The sequence below is a fragment of the Nothobranchius furzeri genome, chromosome 9 (assembly GCF_043380555.1).
Source record: "Nothobranchius furzeri strain GRZ-AD chromosome 9, NfurGRZ-RIMD1, whole genome shotgun sequence".
Taxonomy (NCBI): domain Eukaryota; kingdom Metazoa; phylum Chordata; class Actinopteri; order Cyprinodontiformes; family Nothobranchiidae; genus Nothobranchius; species Nothobranchius furzeri.
This window is the reverse complement of record NC_091749.1, coordinates 64,446,164-64,469,936: the sequence shown is the minus strand read 5'-3', so window position 1 is coordinate 64,469,936 and position 23,773 is coordinate 64,446,164. Positions and strand designations below refer to the sequence as shown.

Here is a 23,773-nt window from a genome sequence, read left to right as displayed (position 1 = left end):
TCCAGTCAGAGCTGGTTTGAACTTTAACTGCTAGAAAGTGAAGTTTTCCTCGAGTCAGAGGAAAAAACCGAACATTACATTCCCAACCACGCATCGTCACATCCACATGAACACATATGAGACGTGTGTAGTAAATGTTTGGAGACAAACGCGTGCACCGAGGCCCTTCGCTGTGATGAATCTATTCAAAAACGCTCCTTTTTCTGTCTTCAACAAGACGGAATTCACACACACACACACACACACACACACACACACACACACACACACACACACACACACACACACACACACACACGGCGAGCCTCGTGCTGACGTTTTAGCTTCGGGTAACAATGACGCCCATTAGAAGTGCTACAGAGGAGGTTAGGACATGAAGGGTGTCTGCGTGCGAGAGGAGGTGTGTGCGTGGGGAGGCGGCTGGCCACCAACAGGGAGGAGCTAAATCCTACTGAGGGAAGTTGTTCTGTTGCCGGCGCTTGGCCGACCTCATCTTCTCAAAGCGTGACTCCATTTCCTCGAGGACCTTGGGGGTGTACCTGACCACCAGCTTGACCGTGCCCTGAGCTGCTTTGAGGAGTTCCACAGCTTTCTCATGGTGCTCCCCTTCCACGCTCTAACGAAACAACAAAACAAGCAGATCTCCGCCTTGATGACAGTTCAAACCAACCACATTAAAGCTTTCATGATATAAATGTTACAGACAGAACTTTATGACAACAAAAAGTCACATTCACTGCTCAAAAATTATGTCTGGAACCACTTTGGAGTCGAAATAGCAAATATTTGATTTACTGGATTAAAATTAAATATTCTTAATTCTTTACTAACCCCCTATTTGTACGATGGTGCGTGAGCAGGGCATTGCATCAGCAGCACGGTTTTCTCACGGCTTATGCAGCACGTTCATCCCCACCTTGAGTGCGGGGGCGGCAACCTAAGCCAAGAGGCCCAGTCTTCCCTCTCCCCAGCCACTTGAGCCAACTTCCCCGGGGGAATCCCAAGGCCTTCCTGGCCAGCTGAGAGACATAGTCCCTCCATCGTGTCCTGGGTCTTCTTTTAGGTCTTCTCCCAGTTGGGTGTACCCAGAAAACCTCACCAAGGAGACGTCCAGGAGGCATCCTGACCAGATGTCCGAGCCACCTCAACTGGCTCCTCTCGATGTGGAGGAGCAGCGGATCTACTCCAAGCCCCTCCCGGATGACCGAGCTTCTGCCCTTATCTCTAAGGGAGAGCCCAGCCACCCTGCAGAGAAAACTCATTTCAGCCGCTTGCATCTACGATCTCGTTCTTTTGGTCACTACCCAAAGCTCGTGACCATAGAGGGTAGGAGCGTATATCGAGCGGTAAATCGAGAGCATTGCTATTTGGCTCAGCTCTCTCTTCACCACGACAGACCTGTACAACGCCCGCATCACTGCACCAACCCACTTATTCCTCTCTCGCTCCATCTTTCCCTCACTCGTGAACAGGACCCTGAGATACTTGAAGGCACAACCTCGTCCCTGACCCGGAGACGGCATTCCTCCATGTTCCGACTCAAGACGATGGTCTCAGATTTAGAGAACATAACATTTTATAACATTATTTTTTCTTTTCGTCTAAACAAAACAAAAAAACACTGAAATAAAAATTAGTAAAGAAAAAAAAAGGAAACCCTTTTTAAACATTCTTCTTGATTACTCTGACTCATTTTATGCAGCCGTATTGGTTTGGTGGGAAAATCCTCAGCGAGCCATTTTTGTTTCCTACATGCTTCCAACATAACGCTGCATAAATATTCACCAGGATTTCTCCATTCACGTGGAAAACATCCATAAACGTTTACATTTCAAAGGACATGACACATTTAAACACATCTTGTAATACTCTGAACATCTTAAAAGATGCAGGGAAACCTAAACTTTACATTTTCAAATGTAACGAAGGCTTTGGACCGACTGTGTGTGATTTCCTGTTCAGCCCGATGTTAACAGCAAAGCTTGAATCCTTCCGAGAGAAGAGTACATCAAAAATAGAAGCCAAGCTGTAAAGCAGGAGTGGGGAACCCTGGTCCCGGAGGGCCGGTATCCTGCTCGTCTTTGCTCCAACACTTCTAATTCAGTGGTTGATTCACCTGTGCAGCAGCTCATCAGCGTCTGCAGAAGCCTGTTAATCACCTGCAGATTGAAATCAGGTGTGTTGAAGCAGGGTTGAAACTAAAATACGCTGGATGGTGGCCCTCGATGGACCAGGGTTCCCCACCCCTGCTGTAAAGGCTGTGGAAGAATGCCGCTGCCATAACACACCGCTCACACACACCTGCTGTAAACTGGAGGTAAGACTCATTCGACATTTTACCACTAAAGTTAGAGCAATGTATTGTGTTGCGATGGATCTCCCTGTTCGGATCATATCACGGTTTTAAGTCACGAATCGGATCATTTTTTGGATCAGCAGAAAGAAAAACACAAATATCTTAGCTCTCTCTCTCTTTGTTCTGTAGAACACTTAGTGCAACATTTTCTGCTCAATTTGAAACTTGCTATAAAAGCAGGAGATACAGAGAGGTCCGATTGCTGATTATATGTTAGAATGGCTTGCCCACCCTTCACGTTCAGCTTTGCCTCATCTCCTCATCTTATCATCGTCTTCATCGTCGTCTTCCTCCGCTTATCCGGGTCCGGGTCGTGGGGGCAGCATCCCAACTAGGGAGCTCCAGACCGTCCTCTCCCCGGCCTTCTCCACCAGCTCCTCCGACAGGACCCCAAGGCGTTCCCGGACCAGATTGGAGATGTAACCTCTCCAACATGTCCTGGGTCGACCCGGGGGCCTTCTGCCGGCAGGACATGCCCGAAACACCTCAACTGACTCCTTTCGATCCGGAGGAGCAGCGGTTCTACTCTGAGTCCCTCCCGAATGTCCGAGCTCCTCACCCAATCTCTAAGGCTGAGCCCGGCCACCCTACGGAGGAAACTCATTTCGGCCGCTTGTATCCGCGATCTCGTTCTTTCGGTCATTACCCAAAGCTCATGACCATAGGTGAGGATTGGGACGTAGATCGACCGGTAAATGGAGAGCCTGGCTTTCTGGCTCAGCTCCCTCTTCACCACGACAGATCGGCTCAGCGTCCGCATCACTGTGCATTACGCGCTGTTTATTTTTCTTTCATCCTCTTTAACAGATTTGTCTCCAACAATATTTGCAGGTCCTGCCACGTTTGTTATGTCCAAGGCATGTTTCATGCGCCACAGTCTCCTTCCTTTCACAGCGATCGGAGGTGTGTGTGTGTGTGCGGCACTGCGACAACAGACGGGAGAAGCGCGTGTGTGTTTATTTTTGCCGTTTGAATCATTGTTTTTTTTAGAGGGGAGCCAAAATGCTCCTATAAATATGACCTAAATGATGCAGGTGGTTTTTCAAGCTTCTCTCTCCTCCTCCTTCATGACCATCGCTGTGCGTTTCTCCTTTGGACAGCACAGCTAGCGCCTCCGGCCTTCATGTGACCAATCCGTGAACCGCGTGTGGCCGAACCGCAGAGAGAGATACGTACGGATCAATGATGATCCGTTGCACCCCACCAACGTATGAAGATCATCAGTTATGACCAAACGACTTTTATTCTGATGGGGCTTCCTCGTCCTCCTCATCAAGCTAACTAATGGAGATGTAATCGGACTCAGACTTTATACCTGCTTATGAGTGATCACAGGATTATGAACACGTAGCCCTTTAAAAACCAGAATATTAAAAAAACTTCTAACACTAAAAGTCAGTCGTTTGGGCTTTTCTGTATGCAGAAATTTCTGAAGATGCATGGATTATCCCTCCCCAAAAAAGCAACATGCTCTAAAACCTGATACGTGCTTCATATTAAGATTCAAATTTACAATTCTTGACCTAATAATGATTCTCTGAGCTGCACGTACCACCCCATTAACAGAGAGAAGCTGGTCGCCTCTTTTCAGGCCTCCATGTCGGTCAGCGATGCCTCCTGGGATGATCCGCGAGATGTAAATAGGCGAGTTTTGCTCCTTTCCGCCCATTATATTGAAACCCAGACCTTCTTCTGTCTTGGGCAGTTCCACAACACGAGGATGGGAGTGTCCTTCACTTGCTGCAAAAGCTGCCACAGTAGCCTTTGAAAATAAAACAAACTCTTTAAAAATGTACAACAATTGATGCATAAAGTAGTTTTGAGACGGAGGAGATTTCTTGTGTATGAGCTTTACTTTAGCTGTGGCGTTGGCTCTGACCTCAGGACTGCTGTTGATGTCTACCGTTTCATACACATGCTCATAAACCTGAGGGGGAAAAAGCACCAAACGAACAGAACTTTATAACAAGGAGGAAGAAAAATCTGTGGAGTTTAGAGTTGGAATGAAGAGTCTCACCTCTCTGACAGCGTTACAGAATTCACTCTGTAGGACTCGCTGCAGCGCCTGCAGCTTCTGCGGAGGCACTTCCCCTGTTCTCTGCAGCTTATCAAGCAGCTCAATTGCACGATTGATATCTATCAAAGAGAGCATAATGCCATCACAGCTTACACACAGTCCAAAACAAACCACTATAAAAGATTAAAATGAGCATTAAATTTGCCTGTATTGATGCCAGCACTCAAGTCTTAAAAGTAAAAGCAGAAAAGGTGCTCGATAAATCTACGTAAAAGGACTATTTGATTTATATTCTTGTCTTTTACTGGACATGTCTTTAAATATTCTAAGACTTCCATTGGGTTTGTTCTGAAAGAAGTGATCTGCATAAGTGAAATGAAGCAGATTCAAAATCCTGAATGGTGTTGAAAAATAAAAAAAGAGAACATCTGCTGGGTAAAAATTTTTAAGAAAATTTTAAATAGTTCAGAGGGTTTTTATATCAACCAGTAAAAAATTACATGTGAAATAAATGACTGTAAAATATAAACAGCACCCCCTACTGCACAGGAAGGCCAAAACTTGTTTATCAATCACACTCATTATGTATTATTAAAGGTGCAGTATGTGGAAATATAGTGAGAATTTTACAGCGAGAAAATCCCAAATGAGTCATGTTTTGGTCATTTTGCGAGGAAAGTTCTACTGAAACATATTTCATTTCCAGCTGGCTGCAGGGATTATCAGTTTTTTTCTTTTTTCAAAACAAAGGAAGGAGGGACATAGTTATTGTTTACCATCAGTGAGTTGGGTTGTCGTGTCTCCTGCGAGCTAACACTGCAGCGCAGACAACTGTAATTTGACGACGGCCGGCAAAAAGCTCCAGAGTTTTTTAATGTGGTTGACGTAACCAAATTTTACCAAAGGATGTCATTTTTACTTAATTTCTACATAATGCACATTTAAAGTCATCTCGATTGAGCGGCACAGACCGATGTTAAATGATCAGATTCCTGACATTTATTAACTAAATGTTTGTTTATGTATTTAGCAGACGCTTTTGTCCAAAGCGACTAACAAGTGATAATCGGCATAAATGGAAGAGAAACGAGTTCCCACAACAGATTTGATCATTTGAACACTTTTAAAGCCACTAGAGACGAGTACATTTAAGGCTAAAATACACATCACCTACTTTCAACGGTTTCTAAGTGATTAAAAACAACCTGCAATTTTTCAAAATATCAAAAAATTAAGATATGTAGCAGGATACTGGCAGAAATAAAGTTTGCATTACAAATATCTCTTCATGAGCTCCCAGTTCAATTCAGAAATATATTTAAAATCGATTTCAAAAAGCACTCAGTAAACAAGCTCCGATTAAAGATTTCTTAGTTTTTCTTTGATGTTTGTGACCAGAGCTGGCTCACAATGAAAGTCGGACTGATACTTTCACTTGTTTTTACACAGATGTGACAATTACAGCTTATTTCACTTTAACAAATGCAATTTGCGTCATGTTCGACGTGTAATTTCTGAGAAGCAAAACGTGCCTTTACTGCTTTAATGACAATATTATACCTCGCATTTATTTCCCAACATACTGACTGGGCTGGTCAATCGCTGCTGTTATTAGCTACTTAGCTAGTGAGCGAATTAAACAAATACCGCTAAGGTATGCTTCGTTTAGCTTGGTCAAGTAAAACGCAGCTCTACGGGCAATATCAGATATATACATTTATGACAAGCAAATGTCAAAATATGTACCAAAAAACAACTCCCAGTTTGATTCAAACAACTAGAGCTAAACTGGGTAAACGTCTCTCGTTCACAACAAATAAAGCTAGCTAGCTAATTAACATTACCTCTTTCCAGTCGCACAGGTTCCCCCAGAGATGCCATTCTCGAAATGAGAGGCTATCTGGTATTAAATAGATACTGCGATACAAGAAATATACAAAAAAAAAAAAAAAAAAACTAAATTCGTAAATCCAGCCGACCGTTTCGTACGCTTAACTGGCACGATAAATCAGATTAGCTAAGTTAGCTCGGCTAGGCTAGCTGCCAGTGTCATGGTGCGTTCAGGGACCCTAGTAAAGCTGATTACTCGGTGGACAAAGCATTCTGTTGACATTTTTAGGTAATTATAAATGACAGATTGAATTCTGCGTATTTCTTATCTTGTTTATTTGTATTGATGTGAAATTTTAAGAGATCAGACGCAGCAACAAAATCACAAATTTTGTAGCAGTTACTTCTGTAACTAAATCTGGAACAGAAAACTTCATTTTAGAAGTTTAGTGTCATTCTGAATACTTTTAGTTCAAGATTAGGTTTCTAGGTTTGATTTAGCTTTATAGAAATATGAATGAGATGATGATGAGTAACCAAAGCAACATTTTTATTGATATTTTTCACTTTCTTAATAGCAAATAATAATTTCAGCTCATCAAACTCAGTTTTTCCAGTCTTCATCAGATTGCACCCTGTCAGTGTCTGGACACCAGGAACCTTGTTAGGAAGCTTGAATGAATGTTCTGGATGGTATCCAGGAAAGCTGATGGGAGGAGCAGCCTCTTTAGTGCCCTCCTCTGGTTTGCTGCAGCTCTTCTAGAGGCTCTGGTTCATAAATCAGCAGAAAACAGCTGCTCTCTGTGGGCTGAAACTTTGCAGGATGATTCATTTCTGACCCCACCCCAGCTGGTGATGAAACACAAACAATTTACCTTGAAAAGCTGGTGGTGAAAAACGGAACCCTGCTGTGACGTACGACTGGATCTCCAACACTGTGCTGCATCAGTAATTTCCTTTATTGGACAACAGATGCTCTGATTTGCTTGTTTTCATTCATCAGGGACAAACCTGGGTCAAATAAATGCCACAGTATTCATGTATTGTCTCTAAGCTCTTTTGATGCTCACATTAAATCTATAATTAGACGTCTTCTTGCTTGCAGAGTGCAACGAAAATGGCCCAAGGTCTCTGTTCAGAGAAACTGGAGCACATACTTTATGGAGCAAGCTTCCCTGTTTGATTCATTGTATTTTTTTATGCAGAGGATACGTTAGTACTTGACTAGGGCAAAACGGCTTCAACTCCAACTTAAGGTGGAATTTCTTTGAAGAGCAGGGCAGTTTTTTTTCCTGCAGCTGCATTGTGGCCTTGAAAAGAAGCCCGTTGTTTGATGTTTACGACAGCAGCACATTTAAGGATCTACTGCATGCTTGTCGTCTCTCTTTGAGTCTAAGTAGTTTAAATTGTGCTTCAAACAAAGCAAAACAAAGATACCTCACAGAATTCCAACTGCTGTCACTGGTGGGTCCATCAAGGCAGAGTTTATTTTTCTTCGTTCGGCAGATCTCAGAAAGTTGCAGCGTCCTCGTTAGTCGCACTTACCTTCAGGTTGGAGAGGAGGAAGTAAAATGAAGTGTTTCTCCGGAAATCTTGATGAAACATTCGGTGCATTTTATGTGTTTATTTAGAAATCTTCCATACTGAGGATTTGGTTTTTGCTGACCTAGTTCAACCTTGAACGACGGCGTCGACACCCGGCAAGGGAAGTTTTCTCACCCTCTAATGCGCCGCTGGAGGGAACATTGATGTAAAGCTGCAGAAGCCTCCCAGAAGCAAAGACTACCTTTTCCTTCTGATCGTGTAAAGCTCCATGAAATCGGTGATGATTGTTCTTCGGACTCAAAGACAGGATTACCCTACTGTCACAACAAAACGTTGAGTGCATAAATGTACACAGATGTATGGGTGGTTGGATCCATCACTGTCAAACTCGGGCACGCCTGATGTGTACCCAACTAGCCTGCACTTGAACATGTAGGCACGCTCCTTCTGATGTCGAGTTCTTGTAATTGTGAAACATCACTCCAGCGGGTTATTATCATCAGGTAAATCTCCAAACTTTGGCATGTAAATAAAAAAAAAGTGTCAGAGCTCAGGTCGTTGTGCCGGTGGGAAGCAGGCGGTGGTTTGGGGGCATTTTCCAAACTTTTTATCTTCTCATTAACTTCAAGAGTGGCATCCTTCCCACCCACCGATGGTGTTTGCTGATGATCCCGCAGCCCCCAAAACCAACCGAGCAACTTCACCGACGTTTCTCAAATGTGATGCAGTTCATATCTGTCGTGTGTGTCAGAAACACGTCGGGTTTTCCACGCTTGCACGTCTCCATCATGCGCCTGCTTCTACCTTCTCAGAGGCCTAATTGAATTAAGTGTCCGCTCTGGGAGATCGGGGCTCGAATCCCGGTTGGGTCGTACCAAAGACTTTCAAAATGGGACCCAATGCCTCCCTGCTTGACACTCAGCTTTAAGGGGTTGGAATGGGGGGGGGGGGGGGGGTTAAACCACTAAATAGTTCCTGAGAGCAGCCACCGCTGCAGCTCACCACGGGGACGGGTTAAATACGAACATGTAATTTCACCAGTGTGTGAAGGTGAGTATGAGACTTTAACTCCGGACAAGCGGAGTCAGGCGGCCTAAAAATGCGTTGATTAAACTTTATCGACATGGATTTAGGTTTTTCAGTTGCCTATAGTCATTTTTATTTCTTCAAATATTTCAGTTTAATATTGCAAACAACTTCACAACATACAAAATGAATAATATTAACCCAGAAACATGTCAATGACTATATATATATATATATAAGCTCTTTAAATATATCTTATTCTCTGGTGGGGATAAAAAAATAAACAGCAAAGCTTTGACAACAGCACCTTGACATAGTATGTATTTCCAACATGACCTTGAGAAGTTTAGAACAGTAAACAGATAAATTACTCGAGAGGAGACGTCTTCTGTTGAATATGTAAACGGAATGTTGTTGTTTTTTCTTCTTTTTTTTTTGGTCAGCATATTTTCCTTTTTCCTTTATTTTTTTGGGGGAAGTTGAGAATTTCTCAATTCACAATTGAAGCAGCATGCAAGCCTTTGAAGATGGAACTGTCCTCTCGTTCCTTTGCCTGTTTCCTTTATTTTTTTCCTTCATTTTTTTTTGTAATTCTTGGCAACGTAAACAAATCACAATGTCTTGATTTATGTGTCATAGTAATTTAAACTGGGCGCAAATGACTGATCAGATTTTTTTAATTGTTTACAAGGTCATGAATATGTTCAATAAATAGACTGTAATATCACTTTACTGTAGAAACTTCATCTTTTTTTACATGCAGTCCATAAAATTTTTCATTTGACGGAATAATTTACCCTGTTATGTATATATACAAATAGATATTTTCTCTTTATTCTCTTTTTTAAACTCTTCAATAAAATCTATACATTTTATACACTATCTCCCTCTTTTAATGGTCAATGTGCATACACATGAAGTGTCTATCCTTATAAACCGCCAGCCAATCTTCTTTTTGCTATCCATGGTGAGCGCTCGCACGTAGGACTGGGTTGTCCTGCATTGGGAGTTATAATGCCGCTTGTCTATTCCTCTGCAGCCGTCCTTTGTGTACCCCATGGGGTTGCATTTGGTCTCATAAAAGTATTGCTTCAGCTGGCCATTGGGGACAGGGACCTTTTCCATGACGGTAACTGTCTGCCCGGACATGTCTATTGCCGTCTTTTTATCCACAGCTGTCACCCACTGGCTAATACTGTCACACACACTCAGCTCTCCACGCCGTGAGGGGTCGGAGTGTCGCCTCACCCTCATGGACATGTTTGCAGCATCCAGATAGTTTTTGTATTCCTCCAGAAGAAAGAGCAACGGCGGCTCCAAAGGCACTTGGTTGCTGATCATCACCCGCGAGTTGTACAGGTCGACATCCTTGTTCTCTGTGGTGACCACGGGCAACGGGCCCCCGCCTCCCTGGCTCTTGTCAGACCCCTGTCCCAGCTGTGCGGCCTCTCCCTCCACCTCCAGCAGCTCCTCGATCACCTGCTCGAACGTGTCTGTGAGCGAGGGCAGCTCGCCGTGCTGGCCCGGCCCGCCGCCACTCTGCAGAGTCCCGTGGCCTCGAGCGGTCGTCGCAGCAGCGCCCAAGTAGCCTTCCGTCCGATGGCCCCGAATGCCCGGGGCGTCTCTCAGGGGCGCAGCTCTCATGCAACTGAAGTATGAAATAACCATAGTAAGGAACAGGATGGTCATCACTCTTCTAACCTGGTGGAACTGGAGGGGGGAGATGGAGAGAAAAGAAGGAAGAGAAAGAAGAAGACGGTTAGTCAACGGGCATTTTAAACAAGTTGGCTCATCCTTAACCCACAATGCATCACGCAAGCCTCCGCTCCTCCTCGCCTTTTTCACTTTTTACGCCCACCGCTCTTTGTTTGCACACCAAATAAAACGAGAGCTTCTGAATAACCACAGCATGTTTTTGTCAAACTGATGTTGGCACCGTGTCGCCATCAGTGTTTTCAAATTGTTTGCAAACTGTGATCCATGTCAGGTCTGGCTTAGATTTCTATTTGTTGGCAGCAAAACACAAAAGCTGTGCTGGGCATCAGCGAGACTGCTTATTCCTAAAGATGAGATTACACACATGGACGCTGAAACGTCCTCACAGGCGTGCGATTATTCATGAACTGGTGTGTTGACAGTGTGTGCAGACACGTGCAGTTTTTTTAATGGCCAAACCCATCATTCGTCCTGCTCTGCGTTGCTGGCTGCATCTGGTTTTAAAAGCCCCAGGAATCAGGGCTGCGCTGACAGTTCGTTGTCATCGCAGAGTCAATCTCACGGTCTCCCTACATGCCCACAGATGATTCAGACCATGTTGGACAAAGTGCTGCAGCACGTGCAGAGGGTTGGGAAAACAGAAGGCACTGGGAAAAGTCAGGAAATGATTGATTTGTAACTGATACCATTATTGCAGTAGTCACTCGTATCACAGTTTCATGTTGAAGCTCCAACAGAAAGTTTAGATTTTTGTCCTTTTTTTCAAAAAAAGTCAGATAACAATAAAACGGACCAACAGTGAACTGGAAAACCAAAGAGTTCATTCCCCTCAGAAAGCTGTCAAAGTGACTTCTGAGTGGTAAATATTGCGTTTCCAGTGATGCTGGTAAACAGCAGCGCTGCAGTGTTGGTTATATGACCAACAAACTGGTCCGTGCTGCAGGACCGGTCCTCTCTCTGGACCTCGTGATCATGAATGGAGACCTGGGGGTCTGTTTGTTAAGAGAAGCTGTTTGCTTTTGGCAGGTGACCGGCAAGTGCAGAGCCAGATAAATTAACAGGATGTCACGAGGAAGCTGTATGACAAAAATGGATGCTTCATCCTTTTCCTGCACCGTGTCAAGCCCACACGGCTGAGGAGGGCAGCTCAGGAAACGAGCAGAGTGCTGCCAGGGTTAAAGAGAAAAGCTGCAGGGAGCCAGGTGTTGCTAAAAGGCTGAACATACGTCCTCATCGTTGCATCGCCTGGGCACATTTGCATCCCTTACCTCCGAGGAGCTCTAAGATTCACAAATCATTGAACTGGTGGACATCCAACAGCCAGAGACATAAAAGCAACCCTAGAGAAAAAAATCTAGATCTTGCTTTCCACGGGGGCTTATTTAAAAATAGCCCGGCTGAGGCTTTGACTGCAATCCGCATGTCCCGAACCTGATTCAGGAAAAAACGCCGAGCCAACACGCTCCTGTCTCCACTAAGGATGGGCACGAGGACCTTCTCCAGCAGGGAGGAGCGAAACCGCACCTTAAAAGCATTTGTTTCACTCTTAATTGGTATCTGGGGCTGGGGCTGCAATTAACCGACTCCACGGTGAGCGCCGTAGAGAGATCTCAGCTAAAAATAGACGTGCTGGGAGTCTCACAGTCTCAATTCAGAATATCACATCCTTCTTCTTAATGAGCCACTCACTCCCTGAGCTCAGTGACGCGCTATTCCAGAGTGTGTGAGTGCGTGTGTTAGAGGGAGGGCATGGGGAGGGGCTTGTGTGTGTGTGTGTGTGTGTGTGTTTCTATGAGAAGGGACGGAGGGTATTTTTCCTCTCACCAACTAAAACAACTATAAGGGCAAAGGCCAATGAAGAGCTCATTATCTAAATGATCCTTGAAGATGTTCGGTGAATCCCTCTCATCCCTCAGATGAGGTGTTGGTTCTTCAGTCATCCTTCCCAGCACAGACATCCATGTCGGTTTACGGGACGGAGGCCAGTCACGAGCTTTATGTGTAGGATGCATTTAGGCTGATATTATTATCTGCACCAATTGGTTCCACTTCCACATGAGGGAAGTGACGGCAGAGGGCTGATTACTGTTAGGCGTCAAACTTCATGCTGGAAATGGTGCAGACGAGGAGTGCTGCATCTTCCGTAACAGACCACAGGGGTAATGTTGCAGTAGCAGGGGGTGGGGAGAGCGCCGGCGTCATTTCGCAGCATAACAACCACAGATGACGTCTCTTCCAGGTCTCCAAAGGGGAGAGAGAGGATGGAGGGGAGGAGGTTGCCGGGGGTAATGCCACTCAACGGTGCGCAATTGCCTGCTGCTCCCCCGGGTACCCTCACACCGGGAACAACAGATGATTTTATTTCTATCTTTGTTATTTCCTGTTTCCATCAGGACAATCAATGTGGCTCATGCTCTCAATCAACATCCTGTTAAAACGCGATAAAACCAGTGAATCATTTCATCGCCGAGGGACCGGCGGAGAATCCGCGCCCCGCATCCACGCATGTGACAAATGCTTGGTTTGCTCATCCAAGAGAGGGAATGTTTTATGTGGATTTGACAATAAAGACAAAATGGTTTGAGTGTTAACATGCTGAGCATGAATAATGAATCCAGGCAGATGATAAAAAATCTACTTCTGGGGGTTTCTGGATGAGATGCTGGTGAGTAAAGTCCTTTAAACCGAAGTGAATCAAGCAGAAATTTCATTCTAAAATCCAGGTGAAGTCAACAGTGGCGCCCCCAAGAGGTGGCCATGGCCACTGTCCACACACAGGGAAGACAAGTGTTCTTTAATAAGTCATATTAATGTTGTTGTTTTTTAATGAAAACGAATAAGGAGCATTTATTGCATCACTACAGGCTAAACTTTCCTACCACAAGGATCAATTCGGTGCGCCACCTCCAAAGTTTTTCCTGGCCCCATGGCCACCTTTTTGAAACTTTTCTGGGGGGCACCACGAAAAGTCAAGTTTCAGCTTCTAAACGAGGCACTAGCAACACAAAGCAGAGGGAAATAAAGCTGCTGCTCAAACATGCCTCTGTCCATGACAACACACAGAGCCTGAACAATGGCTGCAGCAGGTGAGTGTTTGGACTCCAGCTACTGTTTGGCTTTGACATCTCTCTGGATGACCACCTGTTCCTCTGCGTGGAGAGCTCGGCTGCAGAACAAGGACGTGTAACTTACCCTCGCAGTTATTCTTTGTGCCAGGTGGGGATTAAAGTGATAAATGCCTCTTTTGACAGTTGCTGAAAAGTTTCTCTAAAGCATGAAAGTGCTAGTAAGACTAGTATTACAGCACATTCAGTAACATCCCCCCAGCCTCTCTGCACATGTCAGCACGCTTTGTGGCTCCATCTTTACCGACTGCATGCACGATATCTCAATACGCCGTTACAAAGGAGCACAACACCAGCAGCAGAGATGAAAGAGCGAAGCGTGTCCGCGTATCTGAACAGAAAAAAGGTGCATCTTTTACTCTCTGCCTCCACCACTGCTCCCACGTGGGCATCCATCATTGTTTAATTCCTCCAGAACCACGGTGGCTTGAACTATTTACCTAGCTGCATGTTTAGTCACGCTCGACACGCTCAGCACACGTTTCCAAACGCTCACTTTGGGGGGAAGAAAAACAACAAATAGTATCAGCCCTCATAACCACAATGCAGCGCTTTAAAAGAGAGACAAGCACGTTGACTTAAAAGAGTTGTCTGCACTAATGGCAGACATGTGTGGAAGCTGAAGCCATGTTTCCAATCAGAAACAAGCTTCAGAGCCCAATTACTTATAGATGCGCATCGCCACAAACTACAACTGGCCTAGAGGCTGGCCCAGGAGTGATTACCCCCAACGAGTCGCCACCTCCCTCCCCCTCTGTGCAGTGGACAGAATTTGATGCATACTGTCCAAAGTTACTCTTGCATGAGGCAGAATAATCGATCCACTTTATGTGTTAATGCACACGGCTTCCTGGTGGAAGCTTTGTGAAGAAATCCATAATTCATTTTAAGCCTTGAACAATAAAACTCAACCACTAAAAACAAGAGGCCTTCTGCTCCAGGGTGACAACGCTGCGGTTCCATAGAGCTAACGCTAGAGGGCGCACGAGACCGTGGAATAGTTCTTCCACCCTCTATTTTACCACCTAGATATAGATATTTACCACCTAGATATAGATAGATAGATAGATAGATAGATAGATTAGATAGATAGATAGATAGATAGATAGATAGATAGATAGATAGATAGATAGATAGATAGATAGATAGATAGATAGATAGATAGATAGATAGATAGATAGATAGATAGATAGATAGATAGGATTAACTGACATTTTTGGCGCATTCCTTCTTCGACATTCGTTCTAATTGCGCACCCTTCTGCGGTGGTGGTAAACCCACTCTCTTTTTTTCCACAAAGCTATCAGAAATACATCCATTTTATTGGTTTTCTGTTTATGTCGTGAAGTAACTCAACACTAAAGCCAACAGTTTAAGTTGGCCGCAGTTGAGCGTGTGGGTCTCGGGTGACCCATAAAGTCTTAATGAGTTTTGTTTTTCCTCTCCAGAAACAACGACAGAAAACAATCAGAAATTTATTCTTTTTCTTTTTTCTTCTTTTGCTCAGCAGGGGGAGGGCACTAATAAATACACAAACACTAAGAGAGGAGGACTTTTATTGGAGATTTTTTTTAACTATTAAAGGGCAACAAAAAAAGCGGCTAAGGGTGTGCGTATTTACGCACGGACGCGTGGTTGCCTGCGATTAAAACCGACTTAAATAGTTTTCGTGTCGCACAGTAGTGAAACAACAGTTTCCTATCCTTCATTTTTCATGAGGTTACATCTCCTGAGCTCCTCGGCTTGAAACCCAATCAACATAATAAGTGCGTTTTTTATTAATGAACGGGAGGATAAGGTTACTCATGTCTCCTCTCGGGCTGTTCGCAGAAGAACGGGTCTGCATCGAGCTACTTTCAGACCCCCCCCCCCCCCCCACACACACACACACACTTCTGAATAAACACCGGTTACATTCCACATTTAAGAGAATCAAACAAATTCCAAAGTGCTTCAAACATCTCTATTGTCGCCAGAATGAAACAAAGTCGCAGCCTACCTTTTACTGCCCAGTCGTAAAACAGACCATTCAACAGGACAGTGGTGTCATCTGGGGGATGTGTTGGACAACTCCCTGAGTAATTTACTTAAAGCGCGGTGTGTGTTTTTGTTTCCTCTCTGCGCTCTCCCGACAGAAGCTTCAGGATGTCTCTTCAGCTTTGGAGCAAATAGATTAAATTATTGATGGTGGAAATTGCACGGCTGCTGAGGTAATGCACTCCCATGATGGCTGCGCGGCTCGTTTGGAGATCGTCTGAGAGTGAAGTTGTCGCCTTTTGCCGGAACGCCGCCGCCGCAGCCGCAGCAGCACACGGGATGGAGAGAGAGACAGAAATGAGGAGCCTCTTTCCAACTACAGTAACTTTACTACACGGTGACGCTGCAACATGTGACCTGCCGCTGGCTGACTGTCTAAACAGCCCAGAGGCGCTCCCAGCATGCGTTATACGTGCCTCTGTTTGTCCGCATACTGCGCAGCCCGCACACGCACCACAATGTCTGATAATATTGTGCAAAACAAAAGCGAAGGCTCTCCTCTCCTCTTTTTTCTCAGCCAGCAGAGGGGAGGTGTGCTTTTCTTTTTTTCAAAGCTTTTGCGTAACAGCGCGCGTCTCCACCAAAGTCGTGATCCACTGGATGGCCTGTTTGTGTAAAATTAGATATTCAGATGGTTAAAATAAGCAGTTCTTGTAAGGATCTGCACACACAGAAGAGCCTGAGAAAAAAAGAACTCCTCCATTTATCTATATATGGGGACTATTTTCAGCTTTAAATCCACCTTTTATTGATTTTTTGTGTCCAAATCAGGAATAAAATATCTTGTGCCAGCATGACTCACTTTCCTAACTTCTGAAATTTAAGTGTCAGCTCTAAAAATGACTATTTCTAGGACTTTAAAAGACAGTGGCACCACCAAAGGGGAGTCAGAGGGGGGATGGCCACCCCTTCTGTCAAGTTAAATAACCCTAAGTAGGCCTTCATTAAAGGACTAATGCTTATTATAATTAGACGTCATTATTATGCAACTTTCTCTGTGGCCTATGATCAGGGTTCATATCCCTCCCTGCTTGACACTCAGCTTTAAGGGGTTGGATTGAGGGGATAAACCACCAAATAGTTCCTGAATGCAGACGCAGCTCGTCGCGCACCTCGAGGATGGGTCACATGCGGAGACGTCATTTCACCAGAGTGTGATGATGAACGAGACTAAAAAATCTCCTTTATAACTCATTCAATTCCGTTTAATTTGGGGCCACCATTGCTGGCCCTTTTCTAAACTTTCTGGCTCCATCCTCCCCAAGCAGGACCATGTTTCACTGGTTTCATCACCAACCCAAACAAACCTGGTCAAACAGTAAACACTGAGACAATGAGACAGGCTATGCTGCTGGACACTCCCTTCGTCTGGAACAAACTGGGAACAATTCATTCCCTTCGTAAACTGGATCCAAATAAAGAAGCCCCGTCCGCTCTAGTGAACGTTTAAGAAGTTCCACCTCTGATGAACATGAGAGCAAGCCCCCCCGACTTGGACCTGGTCCAGAGCAAAGATTTATTGTGATGTGGTTGCTGGATTGCCATCGTGATTCTTCTCTGCGTGTGCTCAAGAGCTGGAGAGCTCTTCTCGTTTGGCAATGCAGCAGTACGGGAGTGGATGCTCACACCTGCTTAATGAGTCACTCCCACCTCCAACACACCCGGGGACATGCCAAGATAGATATAGCCCTCCCTGAAGGCTCACAGGAGGTGAGGGCAAACTCTGGATGACAAAGAGTTGCATCAGCAATCACTGAGCGACATGACTCCAAAGAGTATAATAAAAATGCACACTGCATGAAGGGGCTGTTCCAAACAAGTAATTCATAAATAAATCACTCGGCATCTCGTTAAAAGAGCAAAACAACAACAACATGGCCTCCCTCTTTCATTTCTGCAAATGCAGCACAAATAAAGGTTTCAAGTCTTCTGCATGACTCGGATTCCAGTGGCTAAACTTGTGAATGAAATGATTAAAACATCTGAAATAAAGAAACCACGAGCACATTTTCCAGCCTTGGCTTGGTGTGATGCAACGGGGCATCGCTCTGAAAACCCCACCACTGCTTCACCTGAAACCAGGTGTAAGACTTGTTTAAGGTTTAAGATTTCTCCACCCTGACTTCCTAGAATGACTTCCTCACTTCGTGGGCGTTCCAAGGAAAAATGTCTGCAGGTTTGAGGTGTCAGGTTCGGCCGTGTTGTCCCCTCTTCACATCCTCCTGCCCTGTTGGTGCAGCAGGAGGGAGAACCATGCTGACAACACGAGGCACACTTGTATAACCTTTCAAATCTCTTTAAGAAATGGCAGCATGACACTGACGGGGCCGCAAAGCAAGTAGAATTATGCCTCCTTGTGCAAGAGAGGAGCTGTGTAACATGGGCGAAATGACATTTTGTGAAATGTCATTTTCACTGGGGATAAAGGGAGGCGATGGGGGTATTTTGATCAAATAGGAATTGCATTCCTGCTCAAGGAGCAAAACACGTCAACTGGGAAAACGTTTTGTACAAGACCGGCTGACGTCAAAGGAGTGGAGAGTGAGCTGGAAGAAGTGACAAACTGGTAAAGTCAGCGTAGACCGCACTTTTAATGGGATACTGAGCGAAGAGCTAATGTCATCCCTCCTGTGATGACAATAACCTTTAATGTAATCATGAGACAGCCACAGCAGACCAGTTTTCTAAGCCTCATACCCACCATCCCTCCCTCCCTCCCCGCACATCCTCATGCAGGTGATGCACTACACCTCTGTAGGCCGTCACTGCAAATCACTCCAGCCTGCCAAGTCCCACCAAAAACACACCAGTCCTGCCATAAAGCTACCCCCAATTACCAAACAAAACAAACTAATTCTCTTGAAATTTAGACAATTTGTCAGTCTCACCGTGAACCAGACAGCCTAAGATGTCACCAAATCATTAATTTACTTTATGATTTAAATTCATGAAAAATTAAATCAATTTTAGTTTTTGTGGCTAAACACACACACACACACACACACACACACACACACACACACACACACACACACACACACACACACACACACAACAGAAGTTTCTCATTTCAGTGCTGCATGTTCCAATGCTGGGAAATACACACACACACACACACACACACACACACACACACACACACACACACACACACACACACACACACACACACACACACACACACACCGCAGTGGTCTACTGTATTAATAACAGCTCGTGGGCTCCGTCGCCACCATCACGCCGCTGAATGACGATAATTAAAGATGCAACAAAAAAAGAAGAGGTTCCTGCCAGAACTTGTCTGAGCGAGCTCGTTAACCGGATGAAGGTGCGACTGATGAAGATGATGGCGCGGTGACTAAAGCAGGAGCGACCGCGGCGGAGGGCGGCGGAGCCCACATTTCCATAGTGATTAAGATGATTAATTTTAGCTCTAAATATATCGTGACGTCCGCTTAGCCTTGAGCCGAGATTTCCGCCCAAAATAATCAATATCCTATTTATTATTTGTATGAGACATCGCCACGGATTAAAGCGGCTTTTCATGAATGAAAAGGCAACGTGGACCATCACGTTCCGACTTTCATCAAATTAGATTAAAAAAAATCCCCGCACGTTTATTTCTGATGGATTAAAAACGCAACAAGGCCAACGTTTATATACATAAAAACGAGAAAAAACATTAGCAGCTGAAATTATTTAACGCTTAATGATATTTTTTTTATTTATGTGCATTTTTTTCGTTAAACTAACAAGGCCTACCGAGAGAACCCCATCTGCTTTTTATTATTACTATTATTATTATTAATAATATTATTATTTTGCGGTGAAACCTACCATCAGGTTTGTTATTGACGCCCACCTCAACTCTGCAGAGCTGAGCGGGATGGAGAGAGAAAGGGGAGATTCTCGGTAAAGATAGCACGCGCGGAGACGCACGCACGCAGGCGCGAGCGCACGCGGGTGCACGCCCGCACACAAGCGCACCCAGCCCCATTTATGGACTGATCCGCTGACGTACATTGCAGAAAAGTGCTATAAAAAAACCTTCATCCATACAAAGTGTGTCGTGCCACCCCACAGACCCCTCCTAACCCGCCTCCGCTCATCCCTCCTCCTCCACCCAACACGCCCACGCCCACCATAATCCCACGTCTCAGTGGGAAAAAAAAACAATTAAAAATACTGCTACATGGCCAGAAAATAACCATTCTGCTGATAAAGTGGTAGATTATAAACACATATGGCAGAAAAAATGCGATGCTATTAAAATAAAAAGCATTCAGTTTAGTAGTGAATAAAAAAGACATTTTAAAAACGCAAATGAACATAATTTATCTGTTTTTATGAGAATCTGAAGCCTGGAGGTGATTATTACGTTTGCGACGTCATTAAAAGGGTTTTTTTTATGAATGTCCGCACAGCCCTATTAGTAAAATTATTTATTTTGGTTTCAGTGTCTGATAATAAAAGAAAAACAAATCCGATCTGCGCATCTCTGAGCAAAGAAAAGACGGAAAAATCCCAACATTTCAACGCACTCACGAATTTACTGGATGCATTTGTATTTATTTTGAAGGGAGGCTGCAGGAGGAGGTTTTGATTAAAACGGGACTGTCAGTGGGCGTTGGGGCTTTTCTCTTCGCTTGCTTGTTGTTTTGCCATGCAGTTGTTTCGTTTTAGATCAGAAATCTTATATCTTTGACCAAAAAGGAAAAAGAAGATGAGTGAGCGAGGGGGAGGAAGGGGTGAGGGGGAAAGGAGAGAGAGAGAGAGAGACAGAGAGAGAGAGAGAGAGAGAGGGGGGGGGGGGGTAGACAATATCCACAGCTTCTGCATCGGTGCCAGATGCTTTTTAGAGGCTACAAGTCATCAAGTAGTGCTAATAATTCAGAAACCATCACTTGCTTTAGAGAACTCACACGTGTGCTTTAATTTAGGGGAGGGAGGGAGAGAGACGGAACGATGCTTCCTGAACATTTCCAAGCCATCTTATCTCTCAGCATCACGTTCAGCCATAACATCTGTCAGTGCACTTTGACCACGCCCATCTTTGTTGTATATATTTTTTTCATTTCCATGTTTTCTTTTCTCTAAACGCGGAAATCAAGTAGCGGTCTGTGACGCTGAAGGAAGCCCGATTCCTGCAAAAGCAATTAATCCCTTCATGTTTACGCCTTCATTTTTCATTGATTCTTTCGTTTTCCCTTTTTTACTCCTTTTTATCACTCACTAGCCTGACATAGAGCTATGTCTACGGACCAAAGAAAAGAAAAGAAAAGAGAAGAGGAGGCGGGCAGGGTAGCAGGCGAAGTGAAAAGCACCTTATGAATGAAACCGTGGAGCGGTCGTAGTAAAAACACAAGTGATTTGATGGCGATGACTGGGTTGGGGGGGGGGGGGGGTTAAGAAGGGGGGGGGGGTATGGCTATTTTTGGTTGATAACAAAATCCAGAGGGTTTGACATCAAGACAAAACATGAATGCAGCAGACCAAACAAAAAAATCCAGATAGATAGATAGATAGATAGATAGATAGATAGATAGATAGATAGATAGATAGATAGATAGATAGATAGATAGATAGATGATAGATAGATAGATAGATAGATAGATAGATAGATAGATAGATAGATAGATAGATAGATAGATAGATAGATAGATAGATAGATAGATAGATAGATAGATAGATAGATAGATAGATAGATTCGTGCTGAAAGCATCACTGCAGCGTCTTAAATCCCACATTGGGAGCATGATCAGGCACAACGCAACGATTACGCAAATTATGTTGCAGCAGGCAGTGTTCGGGAACTCCATAAACGCTTCGGGAAAAAATCCTTTTCCCGCACGAAAACCGAGTCCCAGTTGAAGCCTCCCACTCCCCTGAACGAGCACGCACCAGTCATCCCTAAATATAATCCTAATTTCAGGAGAGAAAAAAAAAGATCTGAGTCACCTGGAAGATTTCGGAGTGATTACGGCGCCAAAGCGAAGAGGCTGCATGCTGTCAGTTGTTAAAAACCGAAGTTCGTTGGAGGAAGATGAGGGGAGGAAGGCAGGAGAAGCTCGTGAGGACGACAGGAGGAAGAGAAGATGGTAAAAACAATGGACGTGTGCTCTTACCTTTACAAGGGGCTGACAGCCACGAGTGCGTGGTTAGATCTCCGCGACCAAGACTTGCATGTCCCAAAGTTTAACGCAGTGTGGGGGGTACCGAGAATGTGGTGTGCAAAAGCCCAAACGCCCCTAACATTTCAACTTTCACAGCGCTCGGAGAAGAAAAAAAAACCACAGGAAAGGATCTTTTCGCTTTCAGAATGCCAAGCGCAGTTTTCTTAATTCCTCCTCTTTTGTTTATTTTCCCCGTTTTTTCCCCGTTTTTTTCTCCCTCTAAACAGACCAAAAGGTTCCTCAGAATAAGCTTACCAAAAGTTGAAAAAACAATCCCAGGTTTGGCAAAGGGGGGTTGGGAAAAGAGAGAAAGAGAGTTGGCGTCCACTCGGCGTTTTAGTCCATGCACGACTCCGGTGCCTCTGTCCAACGTGCTGAAAGCATAACACAGCCAGGGTAACTATGAGGGGCCAAGGAAATGTCTATACTTTTCTCTGAGTGCTCTCTTTAAACTGATTTTTATGTTTTTAAACTCTGCTTCTTCCCCCCTCCTGTCACGTGTATTTTCCCACCCCTTGCCAAACCAGTCCTGTTAATATTTGATCACATATTGGTCGGTCATTTCCTTCCAGATTAGAGCACCTAACGCCGGTTACTGACTGTGAACAGCGCTCCTAACGCCAGATTACAGCTGATCCTGCAGCCCTGTTTCTCCTCAGGTGTCACAGGTAAGTGGCACATGTTGCTTTATTCTCTAAAACATGGGAAGCGCACTCAATAAAAAAGAGAGAGCATACAGACATGCATAAAACATAAAGCCCCTCGGTGACAACAGCCTATCCGCACATTGCGCGCAGACACAATGAAACATTTCCTTACCCTTCTCACTGAACCGGCATATCCTGAGCAGAGAAATGCCACACAATCCTTTTCACACAAGCTCTGTCAACATCAGCCTCAGCAGACATGGGTCTCGAGTTTGTCAAGTAAGAGTCCAACCCTTCCAGCAATGCGCAGCCAGACCCAACACCAAGCACGACTATTTCTACTTGTAATCACCTCTTTTCTGTGTTTCCATCTGCTACTCACCATTTTTTATATATCCTCCTCTCCCCTACGCTGTCCTGGAGATAGAAGTGTCTTAATATCCACTCACTCCAACAGATGCTGGTAGGTAACGTGTCTTGTTTGAAGTCATCATATGAGAACTTCTGCTGTGCTCAGTAGATCGCCCACCACTTCGCTGACTTATGAATCTAATAACCCTTTGCAATATCGGCGTGCTTAAACTCTCTCAGGCAACACCTTCCACAGTTAAGACACATAAACAAGCCGCAGCCGGGGCTTGTCACAAGAGCTTGTGCACATGTACGTAACACCCTCGCCCGGACAACGCCATTAGGGGTCTTACGTGATTGAAACGAGCGACGGCGGCGCAAATTTACAAGGATATAGTTGCGTTCCAGGTGGATCGCTCGTTCACTGCGCTAAAGTCTTTAAATCCGCACCAAAGGCGCAAAACTTCGGACTTAATCACGCGTTTGCGCCACAGACCTTGTAACTCCATATTTTGGCGCGGGGCCACGGGCCTGTTACGCACAACTGGTCATTTGGATTTCTCCCCAGCGATGCGCCAAACAGCTTAACAAAACAAACACTTACAACGCCCCTATGTCTGCGTGTCAAGTTCTCACGGAACTTGTTGCTGCCCCCCCCTTTTTTTATTTCCCACATTTTATTGATCAGACACTTTTTTTATATTATTTTTATTTATTTACTTACGCTGTCGATTTTCTGCTGGAAGTATCTTTTTCTGAATCTTCCACCCCTTCGATCAATAGAAAGAAAAATAGCCCCCGCCCCCCCAGGAAAGTTAATCCACGTCCCTCCAAAAGCAGGAAAAGTCGGGAATTTTCGATCAGGAATATCTGGAAGTTCAAAGGCGAAATCTGTTTTCAGTAAAATTCCATCAGTTGCTCTGCCAGCACTCAGCCATCTGATTGTTATG

General features: G+C 44.6%; 2 protein-coding genes across 11 annotated transcripts; both read right to left on the bottom strand.

The window, feature by feature from the left end:
• Nucleotides 1-134: 134 nt before the first annotated feature.
• lin7c (lin-7 homolog C (C. elegans)) lies at nt 135-6,414 on the bottom strand. 2 transcript variants are annotated; one of them, XM_015953368.3, is made up of 5 exons: nt 6,218-6,414; nt 4,374-4,492; nt 4,212-4,283; nt 3,909-4,118; nt 135-616 (listed from the first exon to the last, which is right to left on the bottom strand). In XM_015953368.3, the coding sequence occupies exons 1-5, from the start codon at nt 6,252-6,254 to the stop codon at nt 449-451; spliced, it is 606 nt and encodes a 201-aa protein (XP_015808854.1). In that variant the 5' UTR covers nt 6,255-6,414; the 3' UTR covers nt 135-448. The 2 variants fall into 2 exon arrangements, with proteins under 2 accessions (XP_015808854.1, XP_070411148.1); XM_070555047.1 differs by having other exon boundaries at nt 4,236-4,283.
• A 3,019-nt stretch (nt 6,415-9,433) lies between these two features.
• Nucleotides 9,434-23,754, bottom strand: bdnf (brain-derived neurotrophic factor). 9 transcript variants are annotated; one of them, XM_015953361.3, is made up of 3 exons: nt 22,855-22,984; nt 22,081-22,199; nt 9,434-10,484 (listed from the first exon to the last, which is right to left on the bottom strand). In XM_015953361.3, exon 3 carries the CDS (start codon nt 10,461-10,463, stop codon nt 9,654-9,656), a length of 810 nt encoding a protein of 269 aa, XP_015808847.3. In that variant the 5' UTR covers nt 10,464-10,484; nt 22,081-22,199; nt 22,855-22,984; the 3' UTR covers nt 9,434-9,653. The 9 variants fall into 9 exon arrangements, with proteins under 9 accessions (XP_015808847.3, XP_015808846.1, XP_015808841.1 ...); XM_015953360.3 differs by lacking the exon at nt 22,855-22,984 and adding an exon at nt 22,645-22,779; XM_015953355.3 differs by lacking the exons at nt 22,081-22,199; nt 22,855-22,984 and adding an exon at nt 23,548-23,754.
• Nucleotides 23,755-23,773: the final 19 nt, after the last annotated feature.